We start from the raw sequence: 21564 nt of genomic DNA, 5'->3' as shown, positions 1-21564 counted from the left end.
AGTTCTCCAATGGAGAGATAGTGTTGTAAAAACAGTGATTTTGATATATATTCTTTTATCATACACTTATACATAGATTTTTGTGTTGTCATGATTGTTTTCTTTGTTATAAAATCATTGTTGTCATGATAACGTTTTATTACTATAGATTTAATGATCATTATCATATTTGACGCTGGACTGGATAAAGTCGTTTGTTTAAAAAGCATGCATGTTTCAATTCCCTCCTCCTCCGTTTCCTCTTCCTGATACAAATGTCTCAATCTCAGCTGCTCCTCTTCTTTTTATCATCCCCTCATACCTCCTATTTCTCGCTCAGTCTTTTCTCCCTCCCTCTATTCATCCCTCCCTCCTCCTTCTCTCTGGGAATGTAAGGCTTCCAAAAACAAGTTGTCCATTGGACCAGCTGTTGTCACTGCGTGACTCTGTTTCCAAATCTTCCTCCTCTGCTCTTCAGTGGTCACAAGAGTTTATATCCCATCAAAAATGTGTTTGATACCTGAAAAGGAACATATTTATTGATAAATATTTAATTATTAGGCTCAGTCATTCCTGACGCCGAGGGTCAGTCTTTCACGTTTCTCAGGACGATCTGTCAATCAGTTGGTTGCCATGGCAGCAACAGTGGACCCCTGCTTCTCTTCCTTCTCCTCCAGCATCTGGATGGCTCCACAGCTGACATCAGAGGCCTTCCGCTCTGTGATTTGCTGTGCTGGTGGTTGCCCCGGACTACTGCGCCCCGGACTACGTTGCCCAGGACTACTGCCCCCGGAGGTGATGGCTTCATCTCTCTGTGTTAGAGTGGCAGACTCCGGCTCCATGCAGAGTGTCACCTCCTCGTCCTGTTCAGGGGACAGAGCAGGGGCTTGGTCAGATAGAAATGTTTAGAATATAACAGATACCACATGATTCTCTGACCACGGAGAGGAGAAAGCAAGGGTTTATTCATGAGTTCAGATGGAAATGTCTCCCTGTTGTACAGTACCAGTCAAAAGTTGACACACCTACTCATTCAAGGGTTTTTCTTAATTTTCACTATTTTCTACATTGTAGAATAATAGTGAAGACATTAAAACTACAAAATAACATATGGAATCATGTAGTATGACAGCTTTGCACACTCTTGGCATTCTCTCAACCAGCTTCACCTGGAATGCTTTTCGAACTGACTTGAAGGAGCTGCCACGTATGCTGAGTACTTGTTGGCTGCTTTTCCTTCACTCTGCTGTCCTACTCATCCCAAACCATCTCAACTGGGTTGAGGTCTGGTGATTGTGGAGGTCAGGTCATCTGATGAAGTACTCCATCACTCTCCTTGGTTAAATAGCATTTACACAGCCTGTAGGTGTGTTGGGTCATTGTCCTGTTGAAAAACAAATGATAATCCCACTAAACGCAAACCAGATGGGGTGGTGTATCACTGCAGAATGCTGTGGTAGCCATGCTGGTTAAGTGTGCCTTGAATTACAAGTAAATCACTGACAGTGTCACCAGCAAAGCACACCATCACACCTCCTCCTCCATGCTTCATGGTGGGAACCACACATGCAGAGATCATCCGTTCAACTACTCTGCGTCTCACAAAGACACAGCGGTTGGAATCAAAAATCTCAAATTTGGACTCATCAGACCAAAGGACAGATTTCCACCGGTCTAATTTCCATTGCTTATGTTTCTTGGCCCAAGCAAGTCTCTTCTTCTTATTGCTGTCCTTTTCTAGTGTTTCTACTGAAGGCCTGATTCACGCAGTCTACTCTGAATAGTTGATGTTGAGATGTGTCTGTTACTTGAACTCTGTGAAGCATTTATTTGGGCAGCAATTTCTGATGCTGGTAACTCTAATGACCTTATCCTCTGCAGCAGAGGTAACTCTGGGTCTTCCTTTCCTGTGGCGGTCCTCATGAGAGACAGTTTCATCATAGCACTTGTTGGTTTTTGCGACTGCAATTGAAGAAACTTTCAAAGATCTTGAAATTTTGACTGACCTTCATATCTTAAAGGAAAGATGGATGGTTGTTTCTTTTTGCTTATTTGAGCTGTTCTTGCCATAATATATATAATTTTTCCTTTATTTAACTAGGCAAGTCAGTTAAGAACAAATTCTTATTTTCAATGACAGCCTAGGAACAATGGGTTAACTGCCTGTTCAGGGGCAGAATGACAGATTTGTACCTTGTCAGCTCGGAGGTTTGAACTTGCAACCTTCCAGTTACTAGTCCAACGCTCTAACCACTAGGCTACCCGCCTCAGCAGGGCTTGGTCATTTACCAAATAGGGCTATCTTCTGTATACCCACCCTACCTTGTCACAACACAACTGGCTCAAACGCATTAAGAAGGAAAGAATTCCCACAAATTAACTTTCAACAAGGCACACCTGTTAATTGAAATGCATTCCAGGTGACTTCCTCATGAAGCTGATTGAGAGAATGACAAGAGTGTGCAAAGCTGTCATCAAGGCAAAGGGTGGCTACGTTAAAGAATCTGAAATATAAAATATATTTTGATTTGTTCAACACTTTTTGGTAACTACATGATTCCATATGTGTTATTTCATAATTTTGATGCTCTCACTATTATTCTACAATGTAGAAAATAGTTGTTGTTTTTTATAAAGCATCAAGGATGTACCTATCTGCACTGATATGACCTCAGAGGCCATTTAAAAAAAAATCTCTCTGGATTAAATGCATAGAAATATAATGAATATAATGTATCAATCATTGTCTTGAATGAGGACTCCCGTTCTATTCATTTTATTTCTATGCATTTAATCCTATCCGATAGACAAAATCCAGATAGATAACTTTTGAAAAACTGGGCCATGATGACCCTGTGACCTGATATGACCTCACCTTCAGTTCATCCTCCTCCTCCTGCTGCTCCAGCAGATGGGAATGGTCTGTCCCCGCCCCCTCATCCCCAGACGGAACATTCAGAGCCGCCTCCACCACCGCTGCCACGCCTATGTTGTACCCTCCAATATCCGCTTGATAGGACTCTGTCTGACCCGCCCCCCACAGGTCCACCAATGGGGCGTGGGTAGCAGGGGCCAGGCTGTGGATGGTGCTGTTGGGCGTGGCTTGCAACGAGTGGTTGGCGCTGTGCAGCCTTTGCTCCAGAGACTGTTGAGAGAAGGACAAGACAATGAGGAGACTTAGGTAGGTAGAGGTTCCCCTTCACCACTGATACAGGATCAGATATTTGTTTATCCCCCTAATGGTAAAGAATTTGGAAATATGATCCTAAATCTGTGGATAAGGGATGTTTCTTCCTTTAAGCGTAATGTTGGATTGAAAGGGACAGGGTCATTTTGTTGTCTAAGAAGGGAGATACAATAATGTATTGATGAATAATGTATTGATCAGTATTCTTGTCTCGTTCAAAATACCCCAGAGAAAAAAGAGAGAAACCCACGTCAGCCGCCAGACGACGCCATGAATGAATATTGTCTATCCATGGAAATAGGTTGTTATTACTTCCCTCTCATATTAGACTGTTGATTTTCCCTCACCTGTTGTTGCTGATACAGGAACTGCTGTTGCTGGTAGTGCTGTATCTGTTGTAGCTGCTGCAGCTGCTGGAGCTGACTCTGCTGCTGTAGGTTGAACTGCTGCTGCTGCTGCTGCTGCTGCAACGCGTTCCCATCATACCCATCACAGGAAGTCCCGCCCTGCTGCATCACGTAGGAGCCAGCAGCGGGAGAGGCCACTCCGGAGGGCTCGTTGCTGATTGGCTCCCAGGCGTCAGAGGAGGAGAGGCAGTAGAGGCCCTGGGCGACATAGGTGTTGGGCCACATGTCCGCAGAGGAGTGGTGCAATATCTGGTCTGAGAAGATGAAAAGAACGAGAAAATAGAAGCGGGATAAGTGGTAGATTGTCCTTGACGGATGCACTACATTGGACATCAAACGGCAAATAAATCTACAATGCTGACATCAGCCTTTTCCCGAAAGAGGAAACCTGAAGAGGAATCATGTGATATCCCTGGGGGACACCCCAACCCTCTCACACCCAAGTATATCCTTGAGAAAATGACTTTACTTGAACAATCCCCAGACAGACCCCAGGTGTAGCTACACGTATAGCCATTGGGGAGTCTGTCTGCGCTGCAATAAAACGACATATAATTCAGCCAATAGCACGGCTGATATGAATAAGAGTGAGTCATGGTAGTTTTTGCCATCTCATATTCCAATCTGGTTTTGTTACAGATGAACAAGGCAACTAATATCCCCCACTGACTGATAACAACATTAAAACGTTTGACGTATGGTAGCCATTTTGTGCGAAGGAGGAAAATAAATGGAAGAATATATCAGTTTATGTGTTGCCAATGCTGTTATGTACAAAAAAGGCTGTCAAACACAAAAGGATGAGGTAAATCACACTTATTCACAGAAATGTCTTTGGGACATTGGCCAAACAAGTTTCTGATAGAGGAATGGTGTATATAAACTCAGCAAAAAAAGAAACATCCATTTTTCAGGACCCTGTCTTTCAAAGATAATTAGTAAAAATCCGAATAACTTCACATATCTTCATTGTAAAGGGTTTAAACACTGTTTCCCATGCTTGTTCAATGAACCATAAACTATTAATGAACATGCACCTGTGGAACGGTCGTTAAGACACTAACAGCTTACAGACGGTATGCAGGGTCACAGTTATCGTCACAGTTAATGACCAACTTAGGACAGTAAAGAGGCCTTTCTACTGACTCTGAAAAAAACACCAAAAGAAAGATGCCCAGGGTCCGTGCTCATCTGCGTGAACGTGCCTTAGACATGCTGCAAAGAGGCATAAGGACTGCAGATGTGGCCAGGGAAATAAATGGCAATGTCCGTACTGTGAGATGCCTAAGACAGCACTACAGGGAGACAGGATGGACAGCTAATCATCCTCGCAGTGGCAGACCACGTGTAACAACACCTGGACAGGATCGGTACATCCAAACATCACACCCGAGAGACAGTTACAGGATGGAAACAACAACTGCCAGAGTTACACCAGGAACGCACAATCCCTCCATCAGTGCTCAGACTGTCCGCAATAGGCTGATAGAGGCTGGACTGAGGGCTTGTAGGCATCACTGGCAACAACGTCACCTATGGGTCAAACCCACCGTCGCTGGACCAGACAAAAAGTGCTCTTCACTGACGAGTCGAGGTTTTGTCTAACCAGGGGTGATGTCGGATTCACGCTTATTGTTGAAGGAATGAGCATTACACCGAGGCCTGGACTCTGGAGCGGGACCGATTTGGGGGTGGAGGGTCCGTCATGGTCTGGGGCGGTGTGTCGCAGCATCATCAGACTGTGCTTGTTGTCATTGCAGGCAATCTCAACACTGTGTATTACAGACATCCTCCTCCCTCATGTGGTACCCTTCCTGCAGGCTCATCCTGACATGACCCTCCAGCATGACAATGCCACCAGCCATACTGCTCGTTCTGTGAGTGATTTCCTGCAAGACAAGAATGTCAGTGTTCTGCCATGGCCAGCGAAGAGTCCGGATCTGGCCTGGTTTAGATCTTATCTGTCAGAAAGATATCAGTTTGTCTCTGTGAATGGTTTGTCCTCTGACAAATCAACTGTAAATTTTGGTGTTCCTCAAGGTTCCGTTTTAGGACCTCGTAGCCCACACACTACACTCCAGTTTTCACTATATATTTTACCTCTTGGGGATGTCATTCGAAAACATAATGTTAACTTTCACTGCTATGCGAATGACACACAGCTGTACATTTCAATGAGACATAGTGAAGCCCCAAAATTGCCCTCGCTAGAAGCCTGTGTTTCAGACATAAGGAAGTGGATGGCTGCAAACATTCTACTTTTAAACTCGGACAAAACAGAGATGCTTCTTCTAGGTCCCAAGAAACAAAGAGATCTTCTGTTGAATCTGACAATTCATCTTAATGGTTGTACAGTCGTCTCAAATAAAACTGTGAAGGACCTCTGCGTTACTCTGGACCCTGATCTCTCTTTTGACGAACATATCAAGACTGTTTCAAGACAGCTTTTTTCCATCTACGTAACATTGCAAAAATCAGAAACTTTCTGTCCAAAAATTATGCAGAAACATTAATCCATGCTTTTTTTACTTCTACGTTAGACTACTGCAATGCTCTACTTTCCGGCTACCCGGGATAAAGCACTAAATAAACTTCAGTTAGTGCTAAATACGGCTGCTAGAATCCTGACTAGAACCAAAAAATTTGATCATATTACTCCAGTGCTAGCCTCCCTACACTGGCTTCCTGTCAAGGCAAGACAGAATTTCTAAGCAAACAGCTGGAGACAGGGCTTTCTCCTAAAGAGCTCCATTTTTATGGAATGGTCTGCCTACCCATGTGAGAGACGCAAACTCAGTCTCAACCTTTAAGTCTTTACTGAAGACTCATCTCTTCAGTGGGTCATATGATTGAGTGTAGTCTGGCCCAGGAGTGGGAAGGTGAACGGAAAGGCTCTGGAGCAACGAACAGCCCTTGCTGTCTCTGCCTGGCCGGTTCCCTCCTTCCACTGGGATTCTCTGCCTCTGCCTATTACAGGGGCTGAGTCACTGGCTTACTGGTGCTCTTTCATGCCGTCCCTAGGAGGGGAGCGTCACTTGAGTGGGTTGAGTCACTGATGTGATCTTCCTTTCTGGGTTGGCGCCCCCCCTTGGGTTGTGCCGTGGCAGAGATCTTTGTGGGCTATACTCAGCCTTGTCTCAGGATGGTAAGTTGGTGGTTGAAGATATCCCTCTAGTGGTGTGGGGGCTGTGCTTTGGCAAAGTGGGTGGGGTTATATCCTTCCTGTTTGGCCCTGTCCGGGGGTATCATCGGATGGGGCCACAGTGTCTCCTGACCCCTCCTGTCTCAGCCTCCAGTATTTATGCTGCAGTGGTTTATGTGTCGGGGCCTGTTGGATTGGAGGGTGAGGGCTAGGGCCATTCCCCCCCAGAAATGTCTGGGAACTTGCAGGTGCCTTGGTGGAAGAGTGGGGTAACATCTCACAACAAGAACTGACAAATCTGATGCAGTCCATGAGGAGGAGATGCACTGCAATACTTAATGCAGCTGGTGGCCACCCCAGATACTCACTGTTACTTTTGATTTTGACCCTCCTTTGTTCAGGGACACATTATTTCATTTCTGTTAGTCACATGCCTGTGAAACTTGTTCAGTTAATGTCTCGGTTGTTGAATTTGTTCATACAAATATACACGTTAAGTTTGCTGAAAATAAATGCAGTTGACAGTGAGAGGACGTTTCTTTTTTTGCTGAGTTTACATAATCTGACAAAAGAGCCTCGTGGTGTGCTGAGTTGATATGGCGGTGCTAAGAGTTAGCAAGCATCATGCCGGCAACCTCACATGATATCACTTTAATGATGACTCAAAACTGTCAAAATAGAAGAGACAGCCTTTTAATAAGAACATTCTATGGTTATTTTACTTCAGGTAATATAATTACATTAAATAACTGGCCTGAAGTTGTGATTCAACCAATGATCATCCCACAGCCTCAAGGCCATTTGTTATCTCTCAATAACAAACCACAGGGAGAAAAAAACATTATGATTTCAACATGTCTCCATGTCTGAATGCCTCTTTGCATGAGAAGGAGAAATACAGGAGCACTGTAACGGACAGCACAGCGATGTGGAATAATAATGACCAAGTGGACTATTTATACAGTTGAAATCCCTGGTCTTGCATTCCCCCAGGCTGTGTTTGCGAATCTGAAATTAGCACAGAGTTAACCCTCCAGGCTGAGACGGAATAAGATGCCTTCGTTACTGAGCAAAATGGCACATAATGTAGCCCACACACTCCACTCCAGCTTTGCCTGATCTCAAGCCTGTGCATATGTGCATAAACGTGTTTGTCTGCACATTTTAGACAAGGTTCCGCAGTGCAGGATCCTATTGAGCTCCTTAAACTATCCCTTAAACTGTGTTGCCCTAGTTGATTGGTGCTACTGTAGTTTGTCAAGCATATTTGTAGTCCCTTACCTCGACTGACATGCTGGTTTAGAGGCTATATTTATAGTCCTTTACCTCAACTGACATGCTGGTTTAGAGGCCATATTTATAGTCCTTTACCTCAACTGACATGCTGGTTTAGAGGCCATATTTATAGTCCTTTACCTCAACTGACATGCTGGTTTAGAGGCCATATTTAAAGTTCTTTACCTCAACTGACATGCTGGTTTAGAGGCCATATTTATAGTCCTTTACCTCAACTGACATGCTGGTTTAGAGGCCATATTTATAGTCCTTTACCTCAACTGACATGCTGGTTTAGAGGCCATATTTATAGTCCTTTACCTCAACTGACATGCTGGTTTAGAGGCCATATTTAAAGTCCTTTACCTCAACTGACATGCTGGTTTAGAGGCCATATTTATAGTCCTTTACCTCAACTGACATGCTGGTTTAGAGGCCATATTTATAGTCCTTTACCTCAACTGACATGCTGGTTTAGAGGCCATATTTATAGTCCTTTACCTCAACTGACATGCTGGTTTAGAGGCCATATTTAAAGTCCTTTACCTCAACTGACATGCTGGTTTAGAGGCCATATTTATAGTCCTTTACCTCAACTGACATGCTGGTTTAGAGGCCATATTTATAGTCCTTTACCTCAACTGACATGCTGGTTTAGAGGCCATATTTGTAGTCCCTTACCTCGACTGACATGCTGGTTTAGAGGCTATATTTATAGTCCTTTACCTCAACTGACATATGGTTGTTTAGAGGTCATATTTGTCGTCCCTTACCTCGGCTGATACATGCTGGTTTAGAGGCCATATTTGTAGTCCCTTACCTCGGCTGGTGATGCTCTCCTGGTTAACCTCGCTTAGGTGGGCCACACTGCCCTGGTTGGACCCTGACCTCAGGCTCTCTCCATCCATGGAGGTCCAGGCCATGAGCGTTGCCTGGGAGATGGCAAACTGCTGCAGGATACCTGGAGTGCAGAGGGTAAGTCAGGGTCATTGTAACGGCTCAGTTGGCTGCTGCCTTCCCTCAGCACCTTAATGATTTAATATCTATGGCTAATTTAAATAAATATTTAATATGTAGTATATTTAATATCTATGGTTATGCTTTGCCTAGGCCAATATTGATATATTTGGCTGGTGTTATGCCATGCTGATTAGTTGACCTATAACCAGTCTGCTTATGATGTGGGGTTCAACACATGAGAACCCTTTTTCCCAAAGGCTTCATTTTGTGAGGGTTTTCTCTGAACACCACCCTGGTTGTATAGATCAGCATCAACCACTCATATTGCTTCTGTCTCCTCTCACAGTGACAAATTCCCCTCCCCCTCTGACCTGCGGCGAAGCGAGCCTCTTTCTCCCCGTCGCTGAGGTCGCTGTAGGCGTCGCTCTCCAACCGCCTCTCCATCTCCTGCTCTGCCGTGGACTTGCGTGGGACGGAGACGCCCCCCGGGCCCACTACAGACATGTCCCAGTTCTGCCACTCGATCATGTGTGCCATCCGGCCTTGGGCCATGGATGTAGGCTTGGTCACCTTGTCCTTCATGGAGCGATTCACACCTGGGGAGGGAGGGGGAGAAGAGAAGGGGGATGTAGGGATTGATGCGGGTATTGGGGAGGGTTAGAAGGGTGACAGTGGATGAGGGTTGGAGGGATATTAAGGGGTTTAGAGAAGGGGTGAATGTGGAGTTTGGGGGAGTTAGGAGACAGGCATCAGGTTGGAGAGAGAGGGGGAAGGAAACAGATGAGATATTGTGTTATTATTCCACATTTAGGTCTGTCTGATACTGTCAGTATTTAGCTGGTGCTGATAAGGGCCTCTGGATGAGTGGTTAAATGAGAGGCTTAATGAACATGCTTTAGATTCATGGCTAAATGAATAGGGAGGAGATGCTTATAATGTAGATGAGATGATGGGGCACAGGGAGGAGCAAATGGATACGTCTACTCTGGGAGAGGTGCATCATGGGACAGAGGAGGTTAATTGGGGTGAGATGGCCAGAGGGGTGTCAGTAATGAGAGGTTGGCTTGTTGACATGATAGCTTTCACACCTCTGCTAAGCTGCCTGCGCTGGCTAAGCAGAAACCCCACTCCCCCTGCAGTGTCTGTTAAGACATCCTCAGCTGATATAAACAGTGCACTGCGGAAGACACTCTACTTTAGAAATCATGTTCCGCCATGACGGTCTGTATTCTGTCTGCTGGTTACATTATGGCTTTGCTCAGTAATTAATGTGTCCAAGTCAATATATGATGAGTTAGCAGTTCTCTACATTCCAATACACTTCACTGCACATTACAACTGCACCACACTGCGCAGTGCACAATGCACATTAAACAGTTATATACACTATAACACACAGACACACAAACTCAGACTACACTCAGAGACAGTAGACACATGACACAGACACTAGAGTAGTTCAACGCTGCTTAACAACCACTTAACAGACAAACAACTACACCTCCCACTCACCTCTTGTTAACTCAACAAGCCACAAAACAATGTACTGTGGGTAGTGTATTTTTTTATAGGGTTATCGTTAGGTTTAAGTGTTATTCCACCAATGACTGGGGGTGTCAGCCATTGACGAGTATTATCATTATGGTGAGAGGAAGTGAATCAGGGGAACCCACTCTGGGGCCATGTTGGCTCCAGCGCCTGTCCAGGCGGGAGCTGACATGGGGTCAGTTTACCAGTTACAGGACAGACACACACCTGACACACCTGTCAGTGAGGACTTAGCCAGAGCACCGATCCCATAGTTATTGGAGTTGTTCCTCTTCAGACGAGGCAGGATGGACGTGGTGTCTTCCATAGACAGCTAGAGGAGCGAGGGAAGAGGATGATAGAGAGATGGAGGAAGAGATGTGTGCCACAGAAGCACACAGAGTTCAGAGGGTAGGTGAGAGGAGAAGTTAGGTAGATATTGGGTTAATACAGCGTCAAAAAGAAACAATGTCATCATTTGACAAAAACAAATCAACATTTCCCAAGGTCGTTGTTCGAACAACTTCCTGCTTGACAGTGCTGAAGTGCATTATGGGAAGTGTTGCGAGAGTTAACGATACGGTATAGAGAGAGTTAGATGGGAGGGGGAGTGAGGGGACGAAGTAGTAGGTTACCAAAGGTGAGTCAAATCAAGTAAATCAAAACAAATAGAGAAAGATAAGATAGAGAAATAAAGGTAGATGAAGGAATGATGTCACAACACTTACATTGATTCCTTCCCATGAAAAGTCTGAACATCCATGCTGAAGGAGAAAAATAGGAGGAGAGAGGGATGGGGAAAGAAGGAGCAGGAGAGAGGAAGAGAGTAGGAACAAGAGACAAGGAGAGAAAGACGTACACATGCATGGAAGAAATGGGAGGAGACAAAGAGGAGGACGAGAGTAGTGATAGTGACAGGGGTAGAGTAGTATAACCAACATGCAGAAATAGAAAGAAGGATAGGAGAGGGAAAGAGGGAGAAGAACGCCGAGAGACACATATAGGGTTTTAGAGGAGAGGAGTCAAAGACCAGAAAGACAGAGGTGGAGAAGAGTCAAAGACCAGAAAGACAGAGGAGAGGAGTCAAAGACCAGAAAGACAGAGGAGGAGAAGAGTCAAAGACCAGAAAGAAAGGGGTGGAGAAGAGTCAAAGACCAGAAAGACAGAGGAGGAGAAGAGTCAAAGACCAGAAAGACAGAGGAGGAGAGGAGACAAAGACCAGAAAGACAGAGGAGGAGAGGAGACAAAGACCAGAAAGACAGAGGAGGAGAGGAGACAAAGACCAGAAAGACAGAGGAGGAGAGGAGACAAAGACCAGAAAGACAGAGGAGGAGAGGAGACAAAGACCAGAAAGACAGAGGAGGAGAGGAGACAAAGACCAGAAAGACAGAGGAGGAGAGGAGACAAAGACAAGAAAGATAGAGGAGGAGAGGAGACAAAGACCAGAAAGATAGAGGAGAGGAGACAAAGACCAGAAAGATAGAGGAGACAAAGACCAGAATGATAGAGGAGACAAAGACCAGAAAGATAGAGGAGACAAAGACCAGAAAGATAGAGGAGAGGAGACAAAGACCAGAAAGATAGAGGATGAGGAGAGTCAAAGAGCAGAAAGACAGAGGAGGAGAGACAAAGACCAGAAAGATAGAGGAGAGGAGACAAAGACCAGAAAGATAGAGGAGAGGAGACAAAGACCAGAAAGACAGAGGAGGGGAGACAAAGACCAGAAAGACAGAGGAGAGGAGACAAAGACCAGAAAGATAGAGGAGATGAGACAAAGACCATAAAGACAGAAGAGGAGAGACAAAGACCAGAAAGATAGAGGAGACAAAGACCAGAAAGACAGAGGAGGAGAGACAAATACCAGAGAGACAGAGGAAAGGAGACAAAGACCAGAAAGATAGAGGATGAGGAGAGTCAAAGAGCAGAAAGAGAGAGGAGGAGAGACAAAGACCAGAAGGATAGAGGAGAGGAGACAAAGACCAGAAAGATAGAGGTGGAGAGACAAAGACCAGAGAGACAGAGGAGGAGAGAAAGACAGGAGAGACAAAGACCAGAGAGACAGAGGAGGAGAGACAAAGACCAGAGAGACAGAGGAGGAGAAGAGTCAAAGACCATAAAGATAGAGGAGGAGAAGAGTCAAAGACCATAAAGATAGAGGAGGAGAAGAGTCAAAGACCAGAAAGATGGAGGAGGAATAGATTCAAGGTCCAGAGCAACAGAGAGAAGGGAGGGGTTGAAAGGCTGATCAGTTCCATAGTACAGCAGAGTGAATATGTTATGACTGAATGATTCTCTCTCTCCTCTCATTTCCTCCTCTGGTTACGTCTGCCACACCAAGCACTGAGCCAAACACACATTCAAGCCAGTGGGGGGGCTGATACAGAAGTGTCTGTGTGCAAGCGTGTAGGCGTGTGTGTGAATGTGTGTGTGTGCAAGCGTGTAGGCGTGTGTGTGAATGTGCGTGTGTGTGAATGTGCGTGTGTGTGAATGCATGCACATGTGTTTATGTGTGCGCGTGTGTGTGTGCAATCTATGTGTGTGTGGGGGCGTGTGTGTGTGTGCGTGCTTGTGTTATAACTGATGTAAGCTGGCTGATGGTAGCAGTGTCAGTGTCCTCTCCGGTGAGATCTGTGTCTGCAGAGACAGACAGACAGACAGACAGACAGACAGACAGACAGACAGACAGACAGACAGACAGACAGACAGACACAGACAGACACAGACAGACACAGACAGACACAGACAGACACAGACAGACAGACAGACAGACAGACAGACAGACAGACAGACAGACAGACAGGGGGCTGAGGAACAGGCTAACAGAAGGGGGATGGTGACAGTCTAGATAAGCACCAGCGTCTGTCACACCACCTCTGAGTCTTGTATCAGCTGAATTGTTCCTGACAATACAAGAGCCGGGGCCTTAGAACCAGCAGGACGGCATGGTGCCATGTCCCCTTACAGATGTGTTCAGTCTCCAGAAAACCTAGCTCTCATGTTCTCTCTCTTATTGTTACACTCTGTCTGTCTGTCTGTCTGTCTGTCTGTCTGTCTGTCTGTCTGTGTCTGTCTGTCTGTGTCTGTCTGTCTGTCTGTCTGTCTGTGTCTGTCTGTGTCTGTCTGTGTCTGTCTGTCTGTCTGTCTGTGTCTGTCTGTCTGTGTCTGTCTGTGTCTGTCTGTCTGTCTGTCTGTCTGTCTGTCTGTCTGTGTCTGTCTGTGTCTGTCTGTGTCTGTCTGTGTCTGTCTGTGTCTGTCTGTCTGTGTCTGTCTGTGTCTGTCTGTGTCTGTCTGTCTGTGTCTGTCTGTGTCTGTCTGTGTCTGTCTGTGTCTGTCTGTCTGTGTCTGTCTGTCTGTGTCTGTCTGTCTGTGTCTGTCTCTCCTCTCTCTCGCTCTCTTTTTTTATTACATTTTTGAAGGGCAAGTTTGTCAGGAGAAACACATCATCGATCCACAGTACAGTACATTCGGTTTCAATTTAAATGGTCCTCTTTCTCCTGCCAGAAAATCATCCAAGAAGTGCTGAAGATCATTTTAGTAACAGTATCTCAAAAGGAAGGAGAGGAGAGAGGACTTGAAAGGAGAAGTGGAGTGGAAAGGATCTGAGAGGAGAGTAGTGAGGGATGGAGTGAGAGGAGGAGAGGTGGGTGATGCCCCTACTGTTCTACAGTGAGCCAGCACTGAGGCGTGACAGAGAAGCAGCAGACGTCATAGCAACAGCAACGAGCCAACCACAGAGGTTGGTTCTCCTTCTAGCTACAGCCGCCATTTTGAGTGTAGAGGAAGTTAGCAAACCAACAGCAACATGTGCGCTAGCTAGCTACTCTACAAGCAGATGCAGTAGCACTCATGGCTTCAGTAGTAGAGAGCTAAAATTGATGTTGGTCACAATCTTGGATCAAGATCCCCATTCATGGAATAGTGAGCACCCCACTGCTGGAGCCATTGGGTGTAACAGGGTGGCTGAGCTGTGTGAATTAAGAGTGATAATTAAAGTCCTGAATGTCAGGCTTACCTGTTCCCCATCCTTTACTGGCACTCCATCTGCCGCTAAAACAGAGAGAGAGAGGGAGGGAGGGAGGGAGGGAGAGAGAATAAATGAGGAGAGAGAGAAGAAGAACAAGAAGAAGAGAAGAGAGATACGTCGTTTGAATTTGATTTGTCAATGTAAATACAAGTTCCTTCACACTGCCAATGGAGAGAGAGGGAGAAGCATGGTCAGGGGGATAAGGTGTGACTTTGGCTGTAACACTAAACAGTCATAAAACAGTAGGCTAATCATTACTGTCTAACTGTGTTCGAGAGAAGAGCATCACTTCACTGACTGACCACAGGACACTGCCACTCAATATACACCTGCAAATAGAATCACACATAGGTTTACATACACTTAGGTTGGAGTCATTAAAACTTGTTTTTCAACCACTCCACAAATTTCTTGTTAACAAACTATAGTTTTGGCAAGTTGGTGGGGACATCTACTTTGTGCATGACACAAGTCATTTTTCCAACAATTGTTTACAGACAGATTATTTCACTGTATCACAATTCCAGTGGGTCAGAAGGTTACAAACACTACATTGACTGTGCCTTTAAACAGCTTGGAAAATTCCAGGAAATTATTTCATGGCATTAGAAGCTTCTGATAGGCTAATTGACATAATTTGAGTCAATTTGAGGTGTACCTGTGGATGTATTTCAAGGCATACCTTCAAACTCAGTGCCTCTTTGCTTGACATCATGGGAAATTAGCCAAGAAAAATAATTGTAGACCTCCACAAGTCTGGTTCTGTCACGTGGGACTGGGTGGGTGCAGGAATCAGTCGCAGAGAGTCACTGAGTTGAAGTGCTTTACTCTTGCACAACAAAATAATAAGCCCAACAAAATACAGGGCGCAGGACACTATACAAGACAACCCAAAAACCACAGGGGGTCTAGTAAAGAAAAGACAATCCACCACTACCTAACATGCACACACGTAACATAAAGACAATACACCACTACCTAATATGTACACACGTAACATAAAGACAATACACCACTACCTAATATGTACACACGTAACATAAAGACAATACACCACTACCTAACATGTACACACGTAACATAAAGACAATCCACCACTACCTAACATGCACACACGTAACATAAAGACAATACACCACTACCTAACATGCACACACGTAACATAAAGACAATACACCACTACCTAACATGTACACACGTAACATAAAGACAATACACCACGACCTAATATGCACACACGTAACATTAAGACAATACACCACAAAACAAGGGCGGGTCAAACTACTACATATAGGGAAGCTAATTAATCCAAAATAAACACAGGTGAAACTAATAAGACAAAACCAACAGACAAATGAAAAAGGGATCGGTAGCGGCTAGTAGGACGGCGATGACGACCGCCGAGCACCGCCCCAACAGGCAGGGGAGCCAACTTCTAGTAGGACGGCGATGACGACCGCTGAGCACCGCCCCAACAGGCAGGGGAGCCAACTTCGGCGGAAGACGTGACAGGCTCATCCTTGGGAGCAATTTCCATACACCTGAAGGTACCACGTTCATCAGTACAAATAATAGGACCACGTAGCCATCATACCGCTCAGGAAGGAGATGCCTTCTGTCTCCTAGAGATGAACGTACTTTGGTGCGATAAGTGCAAATCAATCCCAGAACAACAGCAAAGGACATTGTGAAGATGCTGGAGGAAATAGGTACAAAAGTATCTAAATCCACAGTAAAATGAGTCCAAAATTGAAAGGTTGCTCAGCAAGGAAGAAGCCACTGCTCCAAAACCGCCATAAAAAATCCAGACTACGGTTTGCAACTGCATATGGGGACAAAGATCGTACTTGGAGAAATGTCCTCTGAAATGTCTGATGAAACAAAAATAGAACTGTTTGGCCCTAATGACCATCGTTATGTTTGGAGGAAAAAGGGGGAGGCTTGCAAGCCGAAGAACCACATCCCAACCGTGATGCACGGGGGTGGCAGCATCATGTTGTGGGGATTCTTTGCTGCAGGAGGGACTGGTGCACTTCACAAACTAGATGGCATCATGAGAGAGGGAAATTATGTGAATATATTGAAGCAAAATCTCAAGACATCAGTCAGGATGTTAAAGCTTGGTCACAAATGTGTCTTCCAAATGGACAATGACTCCAAGCATACTTCCAAAGTTGTGGCAAAATGGTTTAAGGACAACAAAGTCAAGGTGGCCATCGCAAAGCCCTGACCTCAATCCTACAGACAATTTGTGGGCAAAACTGACAAAGCGTGTGCGCGCAAGGAGGTTTACAAACCTGACTCAGTTACACCAGCTCTGTCAGAAGGAATGGGCTAAAATTCACCCAACTTATTGTAGGAAGCTTGTGGAAGGCTACCCGACACGTTGGACCCAAGTTAACAATTTAAAGGCAATACTACCAAATTCTAATTGAGTGTATGTAAACTTCTGACCCACTGGGAATGTGATGAAAGAAATTAAAGCTGAAATAAATCAGTCTCTCTTCTATTATCTCTTCTATTATTCTGACATTTCACATTCTTAAAATAAAGTGGTGATCCTAACTGACCTAAGACAGAGAATTTTTACTGGGATTAAATGTAAGGAATTGTGAAAAACTGAGTTTAAATGTATTTGGCTAAGGTGTATGTAAACTTCTGACTTACACACACACTGTGAATCCTTCCAGGGGGTGACAAAGGGAACCTGAAGTACATTCCCAACGTTGTGTTGGATTAATGCATTGTATTATCCCTCCTCTTTTCCTGGCTGTCCAAATCCTAATTAAAACACAGGTTTAATTAGTGAGACATTGGTGGTAATGGAGTTTAAATACAGCAGCGGTCTCTGGGCGCTCGCTCTCTTTATCAGAGTCTGTGGCCTTGTCTCCCCCTTTTCTCTCTCTCTGGGGGGTTTGCTTCTCTGTGTGTGTACACTGAGTGTGTGTGTACAGTGTGTGTGTGTAATGCTGTATCTGTAGACTGTAGAAGTACTGAATCAAACCAGTCAGTTATCTGTCTCACTGAGGCGCTAATACACTGAGCTACTTGATGTCCAGTGACCCACCAGTAGAGTAGTGTTAGCTTTACAGAGAGGACATTCCAACACGCTGCCTACTCCTGTCTGTCTGCCCTGCCTCACTCCTCTACAGGGCTCTCAGCTGACTGAGTAGCTGTTAGCACCTGCCTCCTCCTGTCTGTCTGCCCTGCCTCACTCCTCTACAGGGCTCTCAGCTGACTGAGTAGCTGTTAGCACCTGCCTCCTCCTGTCTGTCTGCCCTGCCTCACTCCTCTATAGGGCTCTCAGCTGACTGAGTAGCTGTTAACACCTGCCTCCTCCTGTCTTCCCTGCCTCACTCCTCTACAGGGCTCTCAGCTGACTGAATAGCTGTTAACACCTGCCTCCTCCTGTCTGTCTGCCCTGCCTCACTCCTCTATAGGGCTCTCAGCTGACTGAGTAGCTGTTAACACCTGCCTCCTCCTGTCTGTCTGCACTGCCTGACTCCTCTACAGGGCTCTCAGCTGACTGAGTAGCTGTTAGCACCTGCCTCCTCCTGTCTGCGTTGCCTGACTCCTCTACAGGGCTCTCAGCTGACTGAGTAGCTGTTAACACCTGCCTCCTCCTGTCTGTCTGCCCTGCCTGACTCCTCTACAGGGCTCTCAGCTGACTGAGTAGCTGTTAACACCTGCCTCCACCTGTCTGTCTGCACTGCCTGACTCCTCTACAGGGCTCTCAGCTGACTGAGTAGCTGTTAACACCTGCCTCCTCCTGTCTGCATTGCCTGACTCCTCTACAGGGCTCACAGCTGACTGAATAGCTGTTAACACCTGCCTCCTCCTGTCTGCCCTGCCTGACTCCTCTACAGGGCTCTCAGCTGACTGAGTAGCTGTTAACACCTGCCTCCTCCTGTCTGCCCTGCCTGACTCCTCTACAGGGCTCTCAGCTGACTGAGTAGCTGTTATCACCTGCCTCCTCCTGTCTGCCCTGCCTGACTCCTCTACAGGGCTCTCAGCTGACTGAGTAACTGTTAACACCTGCCTCCTCCTGTCTGCGTTGCCTGACTCCTCTACAGGGCTCTCAGCTGACTGAATAGCTGTTAACACCTGCCTCCTCCTGTCTTCCCTGACTCACTCCTCTACAGGGCTCTCAGCTGACTGGGTAGCTGTTAACACCTGCCTCCACCTGTCTGTCTGCCCTGCCTCACTCATCCACAGGGCTCTCAGCGGACTGAGTAGCTGTTAGCACCAGCCTCCTCCTGTCTGTCTACCCTGCCTCACTCCTCTACAGGGCTCTCAGCTGACTGAGTAGCTGTAAACACCTTCCTCCTCCTGTCTGTCTGCCCTGCCTCACTCCTATACAGGGCTCTCAGCTGACTGAGTAGCTGTTAGCACCTGCCTCCTCCTGTCTGTCTGCCCTGCCTCACTCCTATACAGGGCTCTCAGCTGACTGAGTAGCTGTTAGCACCTGCCTCCTCCTGTCTGTCTGCCCTGCCTCACTCTTCTACAGGGCTCTCAGCTGACTGAGTAGCTGTAAACACCTTCCTCCTCCTGTCTGTCTGCCCTGCCTCACTCCTATACAGGGCTCTCAGCTGACTGAGTAGCTGTTAGCACCTGCCTCCTCCTGTCTGTCTGCCCTGCCTCACTCCTCTACAGGGCTCTCAGCTGACTGAGTAGCTGTTAGCACCTGCCTCCTCCTGTCTGTCTGCACCTGCCTGACTCCTCTACAGGGCTCTCAGCTGATTGAGTAGCTGTTGGCACCTTCCTCCTCCTGTCTGTCTGCCCTGCCTCACTCCTCTACAGGGCTCTCAGCTGACTGAGTAGCTGTTAGCACCTGCCTCCTCCTGTCTGTCTGCACCTGCCTGACTCCTCTACAGGGCTCTCAGCTGATTGAGTAGCTGTTGGCACCTTCCTCCTCCTGTCTGTCTGCCCTGCCTCACTCCTCTACAGGGCTCTCAGCTGACTGAATAGCTGTTAACACCTGCCTCCTCCTGTCTGTCTGTCCTGCCTCACTCCTCTATAGGGCTCTCAGCTGACTGAGTAACTGTAAACACCTTCCTCCTCCTGTCTGTCTGCCCTGCCTCACTCCTCTACAGGGCTCTCAGCTGACTGAGTAGCTGTTAGCACCTGCCTCCTCCTGTCTGTCTGCCCTGCCTCACTCCACTATAGGGCTCTCAGCTGACTGAGTATCTGTTAGCACCTGCCTCCTCCTGTCTGTCTGCCCTGCCTCACTCCTCTATAGGGCTCTCAGCTGACTGAGTAGCTGTTAGCACCTGCCTCCTCCTGTCTGTCTGCCCTGCCTCACTCCTCTACAGGGCTCTCAGCTGACTGAGTAGCTGTTAGCACCTGCCTCCTCCTGTCTGTCTGCCCTGCCTCACTCCTCTATAGGGCTCTCAGCTGACTGAGTATCTGTTAGCACCTGCCTCCTCCTGTCTGTCTGCCCTGCCTCACTCCTCTATAGGGCTCTCAGCTGACTGAGTATCTGTTAGCACCTGCCTCCACCTGTCTGTCTGCACGGCCTGACTCCTCTACAGGGCTCTCAGCTGACTGAGTAGCTGTTAACACCTGCCTCCTCCTGTCTGCCCTGCCTCACTCCTCTACAGGGCTCTCAGCTGACTGAGTAGCTGTAAACACCTGCCTCCTCCTGTCTGTCTGCCCTGCCTGACTCCTGTACAGGGCTCTCAGCTGACTGAGTAGCTGTTAACACCTGCCTCCACCTGTCTGTCTGCACTGCCTGACTCCTCTACAGGGCTCTCAGCTGACTGAGTAGCTGTTAACACCTGCCTCCTCCTGTCTGCCCTGCCTGACTCCTCTACAGGGCTCTCAGCTGACTGAGTAGCTGTTAACACCTGCCTCCTCCTGTCTGCCCTGCCTGACTCCTCTACAGGGCTCTCAGCTGACTGAGTAGCTGTTAACACCTGCCTCCTCCTGTCTGCGTTGCCTGACTCCTCTACAGGGCTCTCAGCTGACTGAGTAACTGTAAACACCTGCCTCCTCCTGTCTGCGTTGCCTCACTCCTCTACAGGGCTCTCAGCTGACTGAATAGCTGTTAACACCTGCCTCCTCCTGTCTGCGTTGCCTGACTCCTCTACAGGGCTCTCAGCTGACTGAGTAGCTGTTAACACCTGCCTCCTCCTGTCTTCCCTGACTCACTCCTCTACAGAGCTCTCAGCTGACTGAGTAGCTGTTAACACCTGCCTCCACCTGTCTGTCTGCACTGCCTGACTCCTCTACAGGGCTCTCAGCTGACTGAGTAGCTGTTAACACCTGCCTCCACCTGTCTGTCTGCACTGCCTGACTCCTCTACAGGGCTCTCAGCTGACTGAGTAGCTGTTAGCACCTGCCTCCTCCTGTCTGTCTGCCCTGCCTCACTCCTCTACAGGGCTCTCAGCTGACTGAGTAGCTGTTAGCACCTGCCTCCTCCTGTCTGTCTGCACCTGCCTGACTCCTCTACAGGGCTCTCAGCTGATTGAGTAGCTGTTGGCACCTGCCTCCTCCTGTCTGTCTGCCCTGCCTCACTCCTCTACAGGGCTCTCAGCTGACTGAGTAGCTGTTTAGCACCTGCCTCCTCCTGTCTGTCTGCCCTGCCTCACTCCTCTACAGGGCTCTCAGCTGACTGAGTAGCTGTTAGCACCTGCCTCCTCCTGTCTGTCTGCCCTGCCTCACTCCTCTACAGGGCTCTCAGCTGACTGAGTAGCTGTTTAGCACCTGCCTCCTCCTGTCTGTCTGCCCTGCCTGACTCCTCTACAGGACTCTCAGCTGACTGTGTAGCTGTTTAGCACATGCCTCCTCCTGTCTGTCTGCCCTGCCTCACTCCTCTACAGGGCTCTCAGCTGACTGAGTAGCTGTTTAGCACCTGCCTCCTCCTGTCTGTCTGCCCTGCCTGACTCCTCTACAGGGCTCTCAGCCGACTGAGTAGCTGTTAACACCTGCCTCCTCCTGTCTGTCTGCCCTGCCTGACTCCTCTAGAGGGCTCTCAGCTGACTGAGTAGCTGTTAACACCTGCCTCCTCCTGTCTGTCTGCCCTGCCTGACTCCTCTAGAGGGCTCTCAGCTGACTGAGTAGC

General features: G+C 47.2%; 1 protein-coding gene across 3 annotated transcripts in view; it reads right to left on the bottom strand.

Moving 5' to 3' along the window:
- Window positions 1-350: 350 nt before the first annotated feature.
- LOC135520606 (uncharacterized) overlaps window positions 351-21564 on the bottom strand; it is a 37362-nt gene continuing 16148 nt past the window's right edge. The window contains exons 2-9 of one of the 3 annotated variants that reach the window (XM_064946276.1): window positions 14490-14524; window positions 11206-11241; window positions 10706-10811; window positions 9322-9546; window positions 8811-8951; window positions 3514-3827; window positions 2855-3124; window positions 351-842 (exon numbers count right to left, since the gene is read on the bottom strand). In XM_064946276.1, coding sequence (XP_064802348.1) covers window positions 600-842; window positions 2855-3124; window positions 3514-3827; window positions 8811-8951; window positions 9322-9546; window positions 10706-10811; window positions 11206-11241; window positions 14490-14524 — 1370 coding nt within the window. In that variant the 3' untranslated portion in view covers window positions 351-599. The remainder of the gene's footprint in view (window positions 843-2854; window positions 3125-3513; window positions 3828-8810; window positions 8952-9321; window positions 9547-10705; window positions 10812-11205; window positions 11242-14489; window positions 14525-21564) is intronic. The other 2 variants (XM_064946277.1, XM_064946278.1) reach the window with 2 other exon arrangements.

Source organism: Oncorhynchus masou, chromosome 29 (assembly GCF_036934945.1).
Source record: "Oncorhynchus masou masou isolate Uvic2021 chromosome 29, UVic_Omas_1.1, whole genome shotgun sequence".
Classification (NCBI taxonomy): domain Eukaryota; kingdom Metazoa; phylum Chordata; class Actinopteri; order Salmoniformes; family Salmonidae; genus Oncorhynchus; species Oncorhynchus masou.
Note: the sequence above shows the minus strand (reverse complement) of the source record. Positions and strands in the feature narration are given on the sequence as shown.